Raw genomic sequence first — 18,377 nt, forward strand, 5'->3', positions numbered from 1 at the left:
TTTAGCACTAAATTGGATGATTTAATTAGCGAAAGATTATTAGGGGTGGGAAATGACGGTCGGAACGTGGCGGGTTTATCACCAGCTTCAACCCCCTGTGGGGACTGGGGTTCCCTGGAGCGGGGAATAGTCTTAAATACAATATATTGCAAAAATGAGAATAAAGCAAATGCAAAGGGTGGAGTGGCCGCTGGGCAAAAACCCGCATGAGCCATTAAACACCGTTTGCTCCTTTAGCTGGTGTAAAAATGAGAGGTGTGCTGATATAGGGCTGTACTGACCAGGAACGGGCCCTGGGCTCTTGCATGTATATTTTTAATGCATATCTGCACTCTGCGGAACTGAGTTTTTCAGGAGAACTTAAAAAATTATTTCCTTTTCTTAGATTTAGTCAAATTAATATGAAGCGATCTGCCCACCAGCAGGATGCTCAACCTGCAACCCGCTCGCAATTAAAAGGTTTCTCCCCAGTGATTGCAAAAAGGGCAAAGAAAACTGTAAGAAAACATAATTGTTTTTGATTGTAAATGTGTATTTTAGTGTTCACCAGCATGGGCGCTTAAAAACAAGTTGTAATTGAGGTAAACAGTGGATTTCAGCAAGTTCTTTAAACTCACGATTCAGGAGACGACGGCATTTCTAGTAACACAAGTTAATTTTCTTTTCGGCTGATTTATTTCCACTATTGCAATTTGATGCTGGAGAAAGACGGAAATACGGACACTGGTTGTGTGACGGCTCTTGTTGGGGGTTATGAACGCGTGTGTTTCACCTGGAAAGAAGAAGGGTTTGGTTTAATCCTCCCGTTTGCATAGGAACAGTCTAAACTTCGCCTTTATTTCATGTGTTGGCTGAGCGTCTGTGGAGCAGAAAAGTGAAGCCTGTGGATGGTCACGGGGCAATTGTAGGAAGTCGAGGGAAAAGTAGATTAAAAATAATCATTTCCCTTATCTGTGGAAGTGTCTTTGGCTCCATTTTCAAACACAAAGCAGCTTTTGTCTGTGTTCACGTGAGGTTTATGGAGATATCGAAGCAGGTGGAGCACTAAGTAGGTTCTCCCTCTCTAACAGGTGCTGCTGGTGCAGCGCTGGGATCTCAACTAATAAGGTGATTTTCCCTTCCCAGCTCTGTGCTGAGAGTCGGGGGATTTCATCAGCACCACGTTAGGAAATACCGGATTTCAGAGCCTTTTAAACCTGGTTTTACCTTCAAAACCGTCCCCTTAGTTCAGCGTCATTGGTGTCTCCGAACGTGTTTGAAGGGGGACGCGCTCATAGAAGCCAATCGCAAAAACCCAGCAAATACAACGTTTTAAACTACTTCTAAAAGTGAAAATACCGATAACCTTATGTTCTCTCAGAGCAATCGATGACTTTATTTTTGCAAATTAAAAGACTGGAGATTGTCTTTAAAATTGAAGGCAGACGCAAACCAAAAGCGGCTTCTGTACTTCATTCATGTTGTGTATTTTACTGCCGTCTCGATGGCGTTTCTTTGTGCTAAAGGATCAGTCGGAGACGAGCATCAGTTAAGCTAATGGGATTGTAAAGCAATCATGTAATTAGTTTTCCGACTTCAGTCATTTAAAAAAGAAATTATAGCTACGTATTGAAAAGCTGTTTCTTCTCCAAGGGAAAATAAACCTGCGGTGTATGAACCCAGAGGGGCGCGAGTTCCTGAAAAACCTGATTTTCAGCCCTCTCATAAACCCTGTGAATAATAATAATAAAAAGGAAAACAAGGAAAATTCCTCCTGGCTAGGAGGAAACTGTATTTTTATTGCTTCTTTTTGATATTCCATCAATATTAAGAAACCTCCGTGTTGTGGAGTGCCCAGGTTGGGTACCACGCACGGAGCATCTTCTGGGAGCTTCTGTAGGTTTGTTTCCCCCACCTAAACCCCAGAATTCTCCAGAAACATTAAGCGTGTTTATCCGTTCATCGAATATTTCACTTAAATTCTGAGGTTTGGTCTTTAAATTTCCATTAATTTGCACTGTTTGCTCTATTGAGGTTTTCATTTGTCAGAATTGATAGCTCTTGGGTATTAGTTACGCAAATATTGATGTGTAGCTTTGGCCTGTTCGCTATCAATTGAAATCAGAAAATCAATCGACTTAATAGCTCCTCATTACCGAGTTGATGCATTTGCGAGGCTGAGTCGCGGATTGTCGGGGAACGATCAATTCAGTCAAAAACTATTACACCCTCCCCCCAGAGGGCTCCTAAGGTTTCGGTGGGTTTAGAGTTGACCTGAATTTCCACAAAGACACAAAATAACCCTTTTTTGGGGTCTCTTGTAGAGCTGTGAAGTCGTTAGAAGCAGATGAAGAAATGGAGCGATCAGTTCACGTCAGAGCACGTTACACAAAGCAGAAGAAAGCGAAGCCTCATTCTTGGCTATCAGCAAGTTTGCTGGTGACACCAAGCTAGGAGGAGCGGTGACACGGCAGAGGCTGTGCTGCCATCAGAGACCTGGGCAGCTGGAGAGTTGAAATAGAACAAGGGCAAGTGTAGAGTCTTGGATCTGGGTAGGAACAACCCCAGGTTCCAGTGTAAGTTGGGGAATGACCTATTAGAGAGCAGTGTAAGGGAAAGGGACCTGGGGGTCCTGGGGACAGCAGGGTGACCATGAGCCAGCACTGGGCCCTTGTGGCCAGGAAGCCAATGGGACCTGGGGTGGGTTAGAAGGGGGTGGTCAGTAGGTCAGAGAGGTTCTCCTGCCCCTCTGCTCTGCCCTGGGGAGACCACACCTGGAATCTTGTGTCCAGTTGTGGCCCCTCAGTTCCAGCAGGACAGGGAACTGCTGCAGAGAGTCCAGCGCAGCCACCAAGATGCTGCAGGGAGTGGAGCATCTCCCGTGTGAGGAAAGGCTGAGGGAGCTGGGGCTCTGGAGCTGGACAAGAGGACACTGAGGGGGGACTCATTCATGTTTACAGATATATGAAGGGTGAGTGTCAGGAGGATGGAGCCAGGCTCTTCTCGGTGACAACCAATGATAGGACAAGGGGTAATGGGTTCAAACGGGAACACAGGAGGTTCCACTTAAATATGAGAAGAAACTTGTTCCCGGTGAGGGTGTCAGAGCCTGGCCCAGGCTGCCCAGGGGGTTGTGGAGTCTCCTTCTGTGCAGACATTCCAACCCGCCTGGACACCTTCCTGTGTAACCTCATCTGGGTGTTCCTGCTCCATGGGGGGATTGCACTGGGTGAGCTTTCCAGGGCCCTTCAACCCCTGACATTCTGGGATTCTGTGAAACATTCCAATCGTTTTCTTTTCATTCTCCAAGTGTGTGGTTGTGCTTTTGGGGTTTTGTGCTTAAAAAGCAAATTGTGAAGCAGCAAAGGGACATCTCTGAGCTTGCAGGGTTACATGTGTAATAAAATACAGATATTTGCTTGATTTTTCTCAAAACATGCAGGATTTATATCTTTACCTTAAAACTCTCAAGTAATTAATTAAACGTAGTTGAAGGATTTTGAGGTGGCTACAAAATTTAGATATATCTAGAAAATAATACCTGAAAGTACTGTAGCACTTGGTGGTTTCTATAAAGAAGTTCTGCAGGTAGAGACTCTGGTATTGGGCTTCCAGCATTAGCGGCAAATAAAGACATAAAGCAATCAATGTACCAGCTGGATGATGATTACACAGCATGGATGCTTCTCTGCGTTGTAAGTTGTGAAAAGCAAAGCTATTTCTAAGGAAAAGGCTTTAAATGCCTTTAAATGTGGATTTTTGGGGAGAGGGTGACTGTTTTCCATTTAAAAGTCTTTACACCAGGCAAAACTTGTCTTATTTTCATCTGAGTTTGCTTCTTCTCTTCTCAGGGACTGTAACTGTTGTGTAGGTGCTGCTGCCCCAACTTACCCAAGATACAGGTTTAGATCTCAACCTGCTCAGTGCTCCATTTAAAAAATAATGATTATTTTAATTTAAATATGTGCATCCCTTCTAATCTCTCGCTGAGCCGTAGGGCAGGACTAACTCTCGGTGTACATGGCGCCGCATTCGCTCTGTGTCGATACAGGTGATGGAGACGGATCCGGCGATTGTCCTTCTGGTCCTGGAGTCTGATTTTACATTAAAACTTACGCTTAGAGGAGTAATTGAATACAGCGCTCGATGTAAATGAGAAGCGGCTCTGCGGACTTTAAATGAATTAATTACTTGCAGTCAGAAGGGCCTTGTCTTTTTGATTTAGGCGACAATCCCACAGAAACGTGTGCATTTCCTCCAAGTTCGTGTGTAAGTCATCGCGCCGGGTTTAAAAGAAATACGTTCAAAGCATCAGGCAGCTAAATATTCGCTGGTTATTAGTTTTAAGTCAATATCGCTGTTCTCCAAAGTAATTGCAAGAAAGTTGTCTTTTATTTTATTGAAGTATTTTTCTTCCCTGGAAGGAGATGGGTTATGAAAGTCAATCCAGACGCTCGGTAAACACGTAGGATGAGTGAAATACAGGCTAAATTAATGATATTTAAGATGACATACGTAATTATAATGGAAAGGTCAGGGTAGGTGGCAGCTTTCCCAAGTATATAGAGTGTCAGAAAAGTCCCCAAAGTCCATATTTTAATTGAGTTATGTTTTCTTTCCTTCACATTGAAGCATTAAGGTATCACCCCGTTCCTGGGCCTGTGTTCCTATAATTTAACATGGCAAAATTCCCAGATTTACATTTTGACACTAAATCCACATCGCGCAGGCTCCTTCCAGCAGTGAAATATCAGTTTCTTTTTCGATTTAAACAAAGATATATTTAATATACAGGGAAAAGAAACTTTACAAGAGGGAGGATGAGTCGAACGCTATTTTTGAAACGTGAGAAACACGTGAAGGATGAAGGAGGCCGACAAACGCCACAGGAATAACAGAAAAGGGCAAAGAAATCATAAATAGAGCACGTGGTGTGTCCCGGGTGGATTGTACGATACAGCCACAAGGAGCCCTGTGCTAAGACTCAATGGGTTTAGGGCCGGGTTTAGGGCTGACACTTAGTCCTGTCCCACGCTGGGTTGGGATCAGCTGTGGTTTTTTAGCCCTTTGCCAAAATAACCCACCGCAGAAATTAAAAATAAAATAAAAAATTGAATAGTACAGTCAGCCACTCAAGTTTTAGGTTTTCTTGGGCTAAGCCTGGCTTAAAGTGCTGGTGCACAACGACAAAGCCTGAGCAATGCTTCACCACGGGCACCGAAAGCGCCTGTGGGGGCTCCCTGTGCTGGGATGGGGAAAATCACTTCCCATGTTCCCCAGGGAAGGAATTGATTGTAATTATTTTCTCCAATGCCAATTGTAAGACAGGTGGGGTTTTTCCCCTTTTTTCTTTGCTTTGCCCCCAGCTCATCCAAAATACAAAGCAAAATAATGTTGTGTCCCAGGAAGCTCCGTCCCTGGAGCGGGTGAATGGGATTGGCGAAATCAGAGGGGTGGAGCAGAGAAATACGATTCAAGAATATCAAAAGGCTGATGAAATGTGAAATCCCTTCTTACTCTTTTTAATTTGGGCATCTCGTTTAGCGCTGAACTCGTTAGTGGAGCGCGCTGAGCCCGGGTCTTATCTCTGTGTCCCAGTGCTGAGCTGGGTGCATCTGAACAAAGTGCATCTGTGCATGTGCAAATGCATCCAGGCGTTTGTGCACACGCCCCCCCCTCCCCCCCAAAACCGCAGCAAAACAGGCCAAACGCTTGGAAAATAAGGAAAAACCCAGAATCAAGCATTATGAAAAGTGTAATTGCACATTTTCCGCAGGGTCTTTGCCTCAGTCAGCGTCGCTTCATTTTGAACAGTCTCTAGTTAACGTGAACTATTAATTATTTTAGATTCGCGTTACTCAGTATGCAGCTCTGTGCTTGATTTTACCGTAGCTATGCAAACCTCGTCCGGAGAGCAGCGCTGTGGATTCCTTCACGGGCTGTTCCGGGGGCTCATCACCGCGGGATCCGAACGTGTCCCCGACATTAACGCTTTTATCCTCCCTACAGCCCGGTGAGTCGAGCGAGCTTTATTAATTCTGGTTTTAAGAAGAGAGCAGAGACAGAAGTACCGCAGGGTGTCAGCTGCGGAGAACTTTTAAAGCAGAACATTGTCCTCAGCATACTTAATTTGTGCCTTTTCGCTTCCACTTGGGATGGTTTCATCCCACGTCACTTCAAATAAAGTCCGGGGGTTTTAAGCTTGTAGGTCCTTGTTGGACGTAACAAACCACGCGACGTTGTGTGTATTAAGCCTTTCTTGTGTCTTTCAGGGTTGAAAAATAAGAAATCTTGGTAAAGCAGGAGCAAATGGGATTTCAAAGTATTATGGTTTGACTAAACGAAGGTGAATTTTTAGAAGTTTGCCAATAATTGGCAATAACGGCCCTTTCCCCGTATCTTCATGAACGGCTGGACCGAAATCTGCAAAATATTGTGCTTCGGGTAGATATAAACACAAGATTTTAACCACAAATATTTCAGGTTTGACACAGTTGCAGGCAACTCAAAGCAGGATCTTACAGCAGGAGGGGCCAGGCAATCTTCACTACAAGTGTTGTTAGCAGGGCCATGTGTAATCCATAATATATACATATATATATTCATAAAAGAAGTATTAACCAGTGCTTTAACAGCGTCATTGCTATGGATTTATGATAAGTGGGCTCTGCAAGACCTCTCAAAAACTTTGGCTGATGTATTTTTGGTATCTTAAATTTCATTTTCTACTGAACTTGAGAGAAAAAATAGGCATGTTTTTGGCTAGAAAACCGTCAGGCTGGGGTGTCGTCGGTGTCACCGCAGGCCGGGGCTGAGCGGGGCGGGATTCCCGTTCTGGACACGGCTGCCCTGCTGCTGAGGTCGGGTTTGTTCGTGCCTTGTGGTGAAACATTCGTTTGCTCATCGGGGGCATCCGTATTCACACCCAGCGCTCTAAGTGAGGATGGGGGACCGAGAGCATCGTGTTGAAGGTTTTACCGGATTCCGCGTGTTTTGGTGCTCCGGGCAGGTCTGTGCCCGCACTGAGGCCGTTCGGTGCTTTGCCGGCAGCGGGAAGAAGCGAATTGAGGCATCTCAGTGTGGAGCCCATGTCTGTGTTCGCCAAAACGGGATGAATGAAGGAGCCCGTGAAGCTCGGGGAGTCCGTTCCTTTGGTTAACTGGAAATCATATCTATTTGTTTAAAACACAATCGCTGGTGTCAAGTCTTTTCTGTTAAAAACTGTTTATTTGATGATCCCGGTGGCCGTGCCAATGTTGCTCATGTACTTACTGCACATCACACGGGTATTTATCCAAGGGACCAAGGGAACCTGTGGATGAGTGTGAGACTTAACTGAGAACCGTCTCGTTTCTGTTGGCTCAGGTCTGGATGAAATGGGATTTTAAATACGTGTATGGTATTTTATTGGCGCTAGACAGATGTTTAGCTGGTGCGAATGGCTTTTTTTCATGTGGCAGCTAAAAGCCTGGCCCAGGGAAGAAGCAGAAAAGCAATTAAAAAAAAAACCCAAACAAACAGCAATTTGCTAATCTTCATTTAATTTTTCCAATTGCCGCTTCAATTGTGTGTTCGGTGTTTGAGGGCAGCCAGGGGTGGCTGCAGCCCCCGTGCATTTCCCCTGCTGCGTTACTGAGAATCGATATATGGACGGGAATAAAAGCCTGGAAGTTGCTGTTATTGACACTGAGCATCACAGTGGCACCGTGTGTCAGCGCGTGGAACTGTTAAACACACCGAATAAATCCCTCGTCTTGAAAGAATCTGCGGATGATCCCAGACTCATGATCCCATGATGATCCCATGCCGTAGAAAATATAATAATCACTTGTAGCGTCACTTTGTGAAGTGCAGACACAGAAAGGTCCAAACCTCAATTCCTGCGCAGGTCCAGCCGCACCCCAACTTCAGGTATGGATCTTATTGCTACTGTTCAATACACTGATTTTTTTTCTATACATCCAGCACTTCACTGTGGGACTTTGGTTCTGTTGTTTCCATACAGTCAGACCCCTGTATATATAGCGGGGTGTGGGTAAATGCAGAAATACTTGTATTTAGCTGAATGTGTAGAATAGATACGTGAACAGGTTTAACAGAGACAAATTGTAATATATTATCGTATAGGTAATATGTACACTCATTAGTTTGTACATACAATAGAGAGGTTATTTAGGATAGAGATATATAAAAGATAGAAGAAGCCAGTAATTGCCTTTAAGATCAGAGCACAAAGCATTACCTTGGATTTTACAAGGCCAGCGAGCAACAAAAGAGCAGTAATTTATGAGCTCAGCGTAAAAGAATAGCATAATTGCATTAAAAATTAATGCTAATGAACACTAAAATGGGGAAGGTGGTTATGATGAAAGTTTGTATTCATCTTCCCCGGTTTGAATGATGGCTGGTGGCTTGATTAATGGCTTAATTTCTATCAATTAGCGGGGAAAAAATCTCCTACGAGACAAGGGTAAATTGAGCATCGAGTTACACGTCTCGCCGTGTGCGCCGGGGAGCGCGCGGCACCGCGGGCAGCGGGTGACGGCCGCGGTCGGGACACACAGCCCTCTCAAATCATTCAAACACGTCAGGGACGTTTCATTCCACCTTATTGCCTGAGTTGGACTTTTTTTCCCAGAATATTTTCAAAAATACCCTAAAAAGCCTCAAAAAGGTGAAGGTGAAGGTAACCTGCCAGCACCAATCCAAATGTGCTTAAAATGCTTCAATTAAACGTTCTTATATGCAGAACTAAATTGCTAAAGGTGACCACTGTGTCTCCTGTTTGATTTTATACCCAATATGCCCATTCCTTTTAAAGAAAAAGCTATTAGTATCCAGATTTGTTTGAAAATACTGTGAAAGCCAGGGTAGAATTACATTAAATTGTCAGTACTCCAAGACTCTCTAGTAAGTCCTTACTTACAACATGCTCCTTTAACACACTATAAGTGTAGTTCCAGAGTACTTACAATTACAGATGCCCAATCCAAACTTTGTGTGGCTGCAGCTGCGCACTCGGGAAGGTGTTTGATCCTTTTGGTGACTTTGGCAGCGAAACTTCTTTCTTTGGAGGTTTCAATGCAGATAAAAACCCCACAGGATCACCTGAGCTCATCCTAAAACGGGATGAAGGGGACAATATTTTCCTCTTCAGCTGGTTTCTTTAGCCTGGTATCTATTTGTGTTTTCTTCTTTTAATCCTCAACTCATGAACAAAAGAGCAGAAAAAATGGCAACTTTTTTGGCAGATGTTTCAAAGCACATTACTTAAAATGTTTTATATTGTAAATGGGTCCATTACATTAACCAGCTATATCTCTTTAAATATAAATAGCAAGATACGAAGAAACATATATTCTGAGGAATATTGTAGGTTTATTATGCCAATGCTTTGATATATAAGTTAGACCTGCTTGAAAGAAAACTCCTTAGGTAAAGGCACGGGTTCATTTTCATGGTCAGGATTATAGATCAGCAGTGAAACCTGTAAGAATTACGAATTAACGCCTAAAGATTATGCAAGAAATATTTAAAATACGCTTTTATTTAATGGGTCATTCACCAGATATTATCAGTCATTTAATGCATCAGTTTCAATGCGTGTTAAATTCTTTGCGGGCTTCTGCAGCAGCTTTGTCTTCAGAAATAAGAAATGGGACTATTTTACTTGCAGGCGAGTTACTTTTGCTTTTACCCGATTCTCTGGTGTTTCTAATTAGTGTGCGTGTCAAATTTTTGGATGGCATCTAAACGATCAATAGATATTTTACTCCTAAAGCGACATTTAAAATTACTGCGTACACGGACTAATTCAGTATGCAAACAGCAGCTATAGAGGATGTGTGTATGTATATATATGTATGTGTGGGAAGATGTAAATAAATGTGAATATAGACTGGTAGTGTAAAATACAGAATCATCTCTGATGTTGTTAAATCCCTCCCTGGGCTAACGGGGGCAAAAATCCTTAATTGCTATAAAATGACATGAGCTCCATGTTCTCCCATAGACTCAGTTTCCCGCAGAGGGGCAGAAATGGGGCGTTTGGGCACAGGAGCTGCTGCCGGGGTGACCGTGGCCTCTGCTGAATCGCCTTTTCATAAAAGCAGCCTCAACAAGCCCTAACAGACGATTTAGTTTCGTTTCTTCACCGTAACGCGGTAAAAGGACTCGCCGCGCAATGAGTTAGTATTGATTTATTTTTTGTGTCTGTAGCCTCTGAGCCTTCTGACTCCATTATTTTTGATTTTACTAGGAAATACATATCCTTCCTCCTGACATCTGACAAACAACACATGGAAGTCGTTTTATCTCCCAATAATGTGTTTGTCAAACCCGACGCTAATGGGTTCTGCTTCCTCCACTCCATTTGCCCCAAGTTAATGTCACTGATGTAATTCTAAACATTTAGTGATTTTTGCCCCTTTAATAATTTGTCATTCCCATAGGTTTGTGTAAGATGCTGTAACAGGCTGGGGATTGACCGCAGGATTTGTGAAATCAGAGTTGAGCAATGGATTTTAAATCTATATTCACCTGCCTTTCTCTGATTCTTCCTTTTAATCCCAGGTGCACTCCCCGTTCCTTTATTTGCCCTCAAGAGCTGGATGAACTCCGATTCCCTCTCCCCATTGGGACATTAGTATATTTGTTTTCACATTTCCTTTGGGATCCTTAGAAATCTTTTGTTAAAAAAAGAAAACTTTAGCAGCCAAGCAACAGAACTTTTAAACACAAGCTTAATTGGAAGCAAGTTATATTTCTTTTCTTTCTAAATTCAAAAGAATCGGGTATAAAGACGGCTTTACGCATTTGGCCGTAGTGCAGCTCTTGTATTAAGCCTGGCCTAAGCTGAAGCTTTGCTGAGGCTCCACAACCCCTCGAGCATCATCCGGCCGTTTCACTTTCCGCACATTCAATATTTGCAGAAATAATTCGCGTGTTCCTGATTTTTTCTGTCCATCTTATCCATAGAGACTAAACCATATTCCCAAACACCTTCTCAGCAGCAATTTTTGCTGCTTGAGAGCGACGTCTCTTCCCGTCTTTCCTCTGGCTGATCTATGTTATAAAAGCTGCTCACAGCAAAACCCGCTGGGGTCGGCGCCTCCAGCGCTGCGGGCTGACCCCACGTGCTGGGTGCGAAGCAAATGTTACTCAGCAGCGAGCACGGCCAAGATACATCGGTTAAAATCCAAAAGGCAAGCGTGCAGTTAGCAGAATGAATTCCAGATCTGCCTGTCACTGCGGTGAGGAAGATGAACTGAGCCGTGAATCTGAAGCAGCAGAAAATGAAACAGACAGTAAAGGAAACACTTTGGTGTCAGATGCACCGTAATGAACACGCCAGACTGCCCGGGACTGAAAATAAACCAGTTCTGCGGTACAACCTGTTGGTATAAAACGAGGCTGTTAATTTAGCGTGAACACGGCCGTTCCAGGAACATTTCCGAGCTGCTATTAGTTTAATTGCTCATCTGAAGCTCCACTCGTCAGTAATAGACTGAAATGAGTTTTCAGTGGATGTGAGTTACTCTTTGTTTTGTTGGGTTTTTTTTTTTAATGCAAAAGAGAAAGTATTTTGCAGTGTATATGTGCACCTATGTGAATATGGATTTAGACATTTGTATAAAGGGAAAGAATTCAGTACATCCGAATTTCTCAATAATTCTTTTGGTCTACAAGCACCTTTCCTGATTTTAAATATACTTTGCTTTCTCTAGGACAAGAAATTTAACCTCTTATACATATGTATGTATACCCTACAAATATATAATTACATTTTCTCTTCTATTTAAATTCGTGGTTTAAAGTGGTTAAGCTAGGATTGTGTATTGGTGAAATTCCCGGGTTGTTTTTGCCGCATCTTTGTGGCAACGTTGGTTTTGCGTTGTCGCTCCGTGCGTGATCCGGTGAGTGCTGAGCTCAGGTCCTGGTCCCAGCTCACCGGCACAGTTTTGGAGATGATGTCGAGTTTTGTTGGGCTGAGCTCTCACCTTACAGCTCAGCTGATTGAATCTCTTAACTCTTGCAAAAGGATGTCCTGAGAACACAGATGATGCCACAGCTCTCGGGATAGCAGCAGCAGAAGCCAAATTCGCCTCAACACAAGCAGAAGTAGATTTACCACTATGTACAGATGATACCCTCGAGTTGTCCCTACCGTCCCCAAATCTTTCGCTTCTCCAGGAAATCTCAATGCCACAAATCAGCCCTTACCCTGCGAGGACATCTCTGGCAATTCTGAAGTTAACATCTTGAACAATATCATACGTTGAACAACGGCCAACTCACTGTTGATAGTTTTACTAAAGAAGAGAGTTTTTCTTTGTACAGAGTATTTCAGCCTGCGTTACCGTTTTTTTTTTCCAGTATGTACTGTTGTAAAATATATTCAGGGCATTACTTGGACACGGAATTTGTCGCAGGTTTACACTAATGTGTCCTGACATGACACCTTCTCTTTGTAGACCAAGCCACCCTGGTCGAGCAAGTGAAGCGAGTGAAGGAAATTGAAGCTATTGAAAGTGACTCCTTTGTTCCTCAGACGTTCCGATCGAGTAAAGAAGTCAAAAAGGTAAGTTTGCAATATCCTCTCTGGGTGCGTAATCCGTTCAGTCGGGTGGGAGCTGCGCTGTTAATGGAGTTTCCGCTGATGAAAAAGCATCGATGTTGACAATCTTCAGTCCCACCGACGACTCTGACGTTCTTGGAGCTCAGGGAACAATGCATTTCAATGTGTAAGAATTTCAATACAATCAATTGTTTTGACTGTCTGTTCTACCTATGCTGGGCAACTCTGATTTTTAAGAATTCTTCTAAAATCATGCAAAACTGTGAAGAACTTTTTAAGGAAAAGCAGAAAAATAAAATCCAAAAGTAATCAGACATTTACATGTTAATTAAAAGTAGAGATTGGTATTTTTAATTCTGCTTAACTGAAGCCAGACATCAAGACTATGAAACAAACAGGCGTTTTTTTCAGACAGCTTTCCAAACCTAACACAAGGCATTCGGGTTTCAGAATTTGCCCTGCATTTTGGCTTCTAGGGAACTCGGATGCTCTTGCATGTGAAGTACACAAGCAAAGCCTTGTCCAGTTTTTCCACCCGACAGTGAAGTGTTTGGAATTATTGCTGTTTGTTTCCCCCAGAACACACATTTTCTTGCCTTTCCAGAAGTCTCCGAGAAGTCCATGTGGCTTCTTGAGAAAGTGATTTGGAACCCCAGTGCTGCTGTTCTGCAAGCTCTCTCCTCCTGCCTTTGCAATCCCTTTTTCTCACTTTGTGTGTTTAGTCTGGTAGTATTTGCATGAGGATCCTTTTCATTTAGGAGTTTGAGGATAAAATTCTGATGTTTCTTTCTTTTTAGTCAACGGAGCCTCCTGATCTACCATACGAACCTGTAACTGTCGGAGCGGGAGCTGCCAACGCGTCTGCTCCTGAAAAAGAGCCAGCACCTGCCACTATTCCCACTGCCATCAAATACCAAGATGACAATTCTTTAGCGCATCCAAACGTAAGTGTGTTGGTATTTACTTGAGCTTTCCAACAAGATGGCCCATTGAATGAGAGCAGGTTCGTGTGGCCTAACAACCGTTCTCCTTAAATAATTTGTGAAGACCCTCAATTAACGCCTCAAAAACGGTCACAATCCTTGCGTCATCCAACGGAGAGTAATTACAAAAGCTCTTGCTCACCAGCGATGTAGTTTTGGAGTTACAAACACATTTTACAACAAAGTAGCATACTAATATAATGCAGGGGGATTTAAGATCCTGTTCATATGAATATTCCTGTGCAATGAAAATTCAGGAAAAATTGCTTGTGGTTTGTGTAGTTGGAAACTCAGCACTTGCCCAACTTCATAAAGCTTTAAATGCATTACACACTTTAGAGAATTTTAAACATGTGGCTAAACTTACGCAGATTTCTTTTCAGGAGTACTTAGAGTAGATTTTAAGAATTAGTGAGTTAAAAGTGCGTTGCAGTAAATAAACTAATGCAAGCTGTGTATAATGAACAATGCTGACAAAGATCAAGACCTGTTCAATATGACAAACTTGCTGCTTCGGGAGGGCACTGAAACTGGAAAGTCTTGGCTTTCCAGTTATTAAAGTCTCTACCTTTACTAGTGTAGTTATGTCACCTCTTATGTACCTGGACACTGAAACAGTCAATACGTATCTCAACAGATGATAACGAACAAAGTTAATGCGTTTTACCTCCTTTTGCTCCTCTCCGTGTCTCTCAGCTGTTCATCGAGAAGGCGGAGGCAGAAGAGAAGTGGTTCCAGAGGCTGATGGCGCTGCGGCAGGAGCGGCTCATGGGCAGCCCGGTGGCCTGAGCTCTCCACAGATCCTCCCAGCACATCGCTCTCTTTGTCCCTTTTGAGGGGATTTTAATACTCAGTATGAGCTGTACAGAGAATAAATATTTCATCTGAATAAACAAGAATGTTCTATCCTCTGTTTTTCTCCTGAACTTATTGGGGTGGACGGGAAGGCTATGACAGCAGTGTCATTTTCTTTTTTTGTACTGGATTCCTCTGGGGTGTAAAAAACCTGACAGCCCAAGGAGATGTAATTTTATACCTCCCAATCAAAAAAACATATATATATATATGTATATATATATATATATACACACAACCACGTAGGAGTTGAAAGAGAAATGAAAAAATAAGATGTCAAAGCAAGTGCAGATTTACCAGCGCTCGGAGCACAACCGGCGCCTCCCCCGCTCCATGTCCTGCAGCTGGAGGGTCCGGGCAAGCGCTGTCCTGTGATTGCTGCGGGAATCCCCACATCTGCGCGCGGGCTCCCGGATCAGCGGCTCCTCCGGCTCCGGTCCTGGCTCCTGCTGCCGGGCTTGAGCGGGAGGATGGTTTACATTTCCGTGAACATCCTCCCGCTGCTGTCAGCACCCGGCAGCCACCGCAGGAAAGTGTTATGCTATCCTTTGAAAGAAATGTGTACAGCTTGCAGCAGGCTTCAGGAAATATTATTTTAAGCACATTAAAATGTTCGATAATCTGGAAAAGAGAGCTTTCTATGGATACTTAATGGGAAATAATATAAATATTATTGTGTGTAATGGTACAGACCTTGGTTCAACAAGACTAATGACATGCCAATTAATAACAGCTATGTTAATATTACCTAATATTTCTGCACAGAGCGACTGTTTTCAGTCTATGAAGGCTCGGTTTGTCTAGGTGGGACTTTAAAATGATGAAAGATTAGTCCCATTTGAACATATAGCCAATTTAGCCTGACTATACCTACATTAAAAAATCTGCCCATCATCCAAGTAAATGTCAGAGATCAACCAAATAAAATACAATAGTGGTTATTCTGAGGTACCTTAGCAGAGCTCTGAGAAAACTATTCCATCAGTAGAGCCGCACTGAGCCCCCACCTCTGGACACAGCTAGTTGGAAACGACCACAGCAGCTTTCCCAGGTGAGTGAAGAAATTCATAAGGGTTATTTTTATTTTTCCTTATTCTGCGATCTGTAGTGAAAAAAAAATATAGAGGATGATTCTGGAGATGTACTTTGCTTGTCTTCCATTTTTTAGATGGCTGATGTAAAAGGAAAATGTATTAAATTTGCATTCTCACACGTTTTTACTTTTTCTTTATGAGCAGTGTTAGTTGCAGTTGGTCGTGTGTTAAACCCGCTGTGTTTCAAGACCTTGTCCACAAAAAAAGTGGGAAAAAGATTGTTTCCCTTGTTTCATTTCACCATTTTCAAATGATAAATATCTGTCATTGTTCTGTTTTCTAATCTCCTTTTGTTTTTCATAGTAAATAAAACCTGTTTGATGTCCATGTAAGGTACAGGTGTAAATTCCCCTTTTTCTCACGTTATGTTGGATAATGCTGGTATTTTTATTGGATATAAAATGATTCCTTTTATTTAATTCACAACCCTACAGGATATTTAAAAATTCTACAGACTGGTCTGTTGTAGGTAAATAAGACTTAGGAGTAACAACAGGGTGTACCCACTATTGCTTATTGATCAACAACTAAATTTATCCAGCAAGTCCGTGCTGGAGGAGAATTGTGAGCAATATCTGTAAAGAAAATGGAAATAGCGTTTAGATGATCTGAATTTAATAGAAATATGTACTGGAATACACCAAACGTAATTTGAAACACGGAGCAAATCATTATAAAGTTGATTTTGATACTTCTAGTTGTGAGTTAGTGATCAGAATAACCAATAAATCATTGCTCAGAACTCTGTAGTTTTCATGGAATACAAAACTGGTTTGTTGCTCCAGCATCTCTGTGGAGACAGTTCATTTAAGAAGAGGATTTTTAGGGTCTATATTCTGTCCCTCTCAATTCCTACTTTGGACATTCATTACAAATACTTGAAGTTTATGAAGTCGCTGGTACTGGGCGATGTTAGAATTGTGAGGATGGAGTTTTTCCATAAATACCATCTGTTACAAATTAGAAAACGTGCTGTCTGGGTTGTTACAAACCTGCACGTCCAGGCAATGCGGATTTCTGGGCATGTCTAAAGCAGGTCAGTGACGCTCAAGTGTGTCCTGGCTCTCGGGAGCTGGAGCAGCCTCGGCAACGCCAGAAGTTGTGTCTCACAGGTGAGTTTTAATCCGGTCGCGGATCCCTTGCTGGGTGCGGTGAAGCTCAATATCCAACTGCTGATCGTTGGGAGGTGAGTGGCCTTTTGCAGGACCCGTTTGCAGTCAGGCTGGGTGATTCCCCAAGCTGAGCCCTGTGGAAGGGGCCGTGGATCGCTGCTCTGCCCACTGAGAACCTGCCGGCGATTCCACAGCTTCACCCTTCAGCAAAAATAGAGGCTGCTCCACCACGTTTGCTCCTGTAAACCAGAGGTTGTATAAGGCCAGTTTGTAGGGTTGGAAGTGTTAAATGTTGAGACTGCAGCACTCCCGATTCAAGTTGTGTAAACTATTTCCTTGTTTTGCTTTTACTTGAACAGCATCCTGTGATAAATTATTCATTTTCCTGTCAAAGGGAGGCAGATATTTGAGTATCAGAAATGAAATATGGAAGAAGGCAGCAACATCAGAAATAAACTTTCCTCTGTATCCAGCTATGCACAACCAGGCAGAATCCTGACAAACTTACTGTTTAACGTTATTTTACAAGACTTGGACACATACATGGACTGTAGCCAAATCCATCTGCACTCCACCGTTCCACGTGTGGGGCCTTTTTGCTTGAGGAAAAGGCGGCAGGTGTTACCTGATCAGCCAGATACAAATTTAATTGACTGTGTCGTAACGTGGACACGAAACCCATATCAACATGTACAAATTAATCACCTTTAACCTGGGAAAATGCACTGCTGGGTGTCAACCCACGCTTCTCCTGGGCCAAAAACCAGTGACACCTTTTGACAATAATCCTACTTTCTTAGTTTCCTTGTTTCTAAGCTCTTCTGGTGTTCCCACATTTGGCATTTAGGACTCTTGCATATGGAAAGTTAATTATTTTATCATATTTTCCACTTTTCTCCTTGCTGCTCATGACAGGGAATGGATTCCTGAAGAAGAAAGGGAAGGCAACGGCTGTTTGCTGGTTATCCCAGTAAAACAGGAGCGTGATGTGTGCTGTGCAGCCTGCAGGGACAGCAGTGACACGGTTTGTCATTCAGGACTGGCGACAGGGCATCTCTGATAAAATCAGCTCTTGCACAAAGTTCCTCCTAATGCCAAACCACCTTAAATCAGGGGAACGGTGTGTAGGAGTGGAAAGATAATGCTTGTAACTTGAGCCGCTCAGAGCTCTGGTATCAGCAAAGACTCTGCCCCTGGAAATCGCATTAGCAAACTCATTGCACTTAGTCTGCTCAACAGCCACCACCAATTAACATCAAACCGGGCTGGCTTTGATTTGATAACTTTTAGGTAAATCGTTCACTAGGCCCTTCTGATTTCTTGAGTCATCCAGCATCTCCACAACTATTTTTTACTCTGATAATGGCTTGAAAAGGAGCTGTGTTTAGTTTTTAAAATATTATCATTGTTACAATGTTTTAGAAATATTTTTGCTGCAAAAATAATGGTATCTAAGCAAACATTGCCAGCCAGGAGATCGAATTTTGCTACTTGTGCTTCAGTCGCTCTGATACGAGCAGGACTGGATGATCCCAAAGCCATTTTCCTGTCTGTAACCCAAAACCAACCTCTCCATGATTGCAGTTTTCCATTTGTCAAGTTACAAGAAGCAAGTTATTTTTAGTGGAGATCCTTGAACTCCAGAAACCTGTTTCAGGAGAGATCAGCTTGAACCTGTGACTTAATCCACATACAACACGGGGCTGCAGCGACTCTTCAGCGTGTAGCAGTAATGAAAAGCAATGCTAGAAGTATTATTTGAAATACTCATTTGTAA

At 42.8% G+C, this 18,377-nt stretch overlaps 1 protein-coding gene across 3 annotated transcripts in view; it reads left to right on the top strand.

The window, feature by feature from the left end:
• Window positions 1-14,357, top strand: part of RSRC1 (arginine and serine rich coiled-coil 1) — a 128,963-nt gene extending 114,606 nt beyond the window's left edge. For all 3 annotated transcript variants that reach the window (XM_080349938.1, XM_080349940.1, XM_080349939.1), the window contains exons 8-10: window positions 12,453-12,559; window positions 13,354-13,500; window positions 14,236-14,357. In XM_080349938.1, coding sequence (XP_080206064.1) covers window positions 12,453-12,559; window positions 13,354-13,500; window positions 14,236-14,328 — 347 coding nt within the window. In that variant the 3' untranslated portion in view covers window positions 14,329-14,357. The remainder of the gene's footprint in view (window positions 1-12,452; window positions 12,560-13,353; window positions 13,501-14,235) is intronic.
• The last annotated feature ends 4,020 nt before the right edge of the window (window positions 14,358-18,377 follow it).

This window comes from Nesoenas mayeri (assembly GCF_963082525.1).
Source record: "Nesoenas mayeri genome assembly, chromosome: 9".
Classification (NCBI taxonomy): Eukaryota; Metazoa; Chordata; class Aves; order Columbiformes; family Columbidae; genus Nesoenas; species Nesoenas mayeri.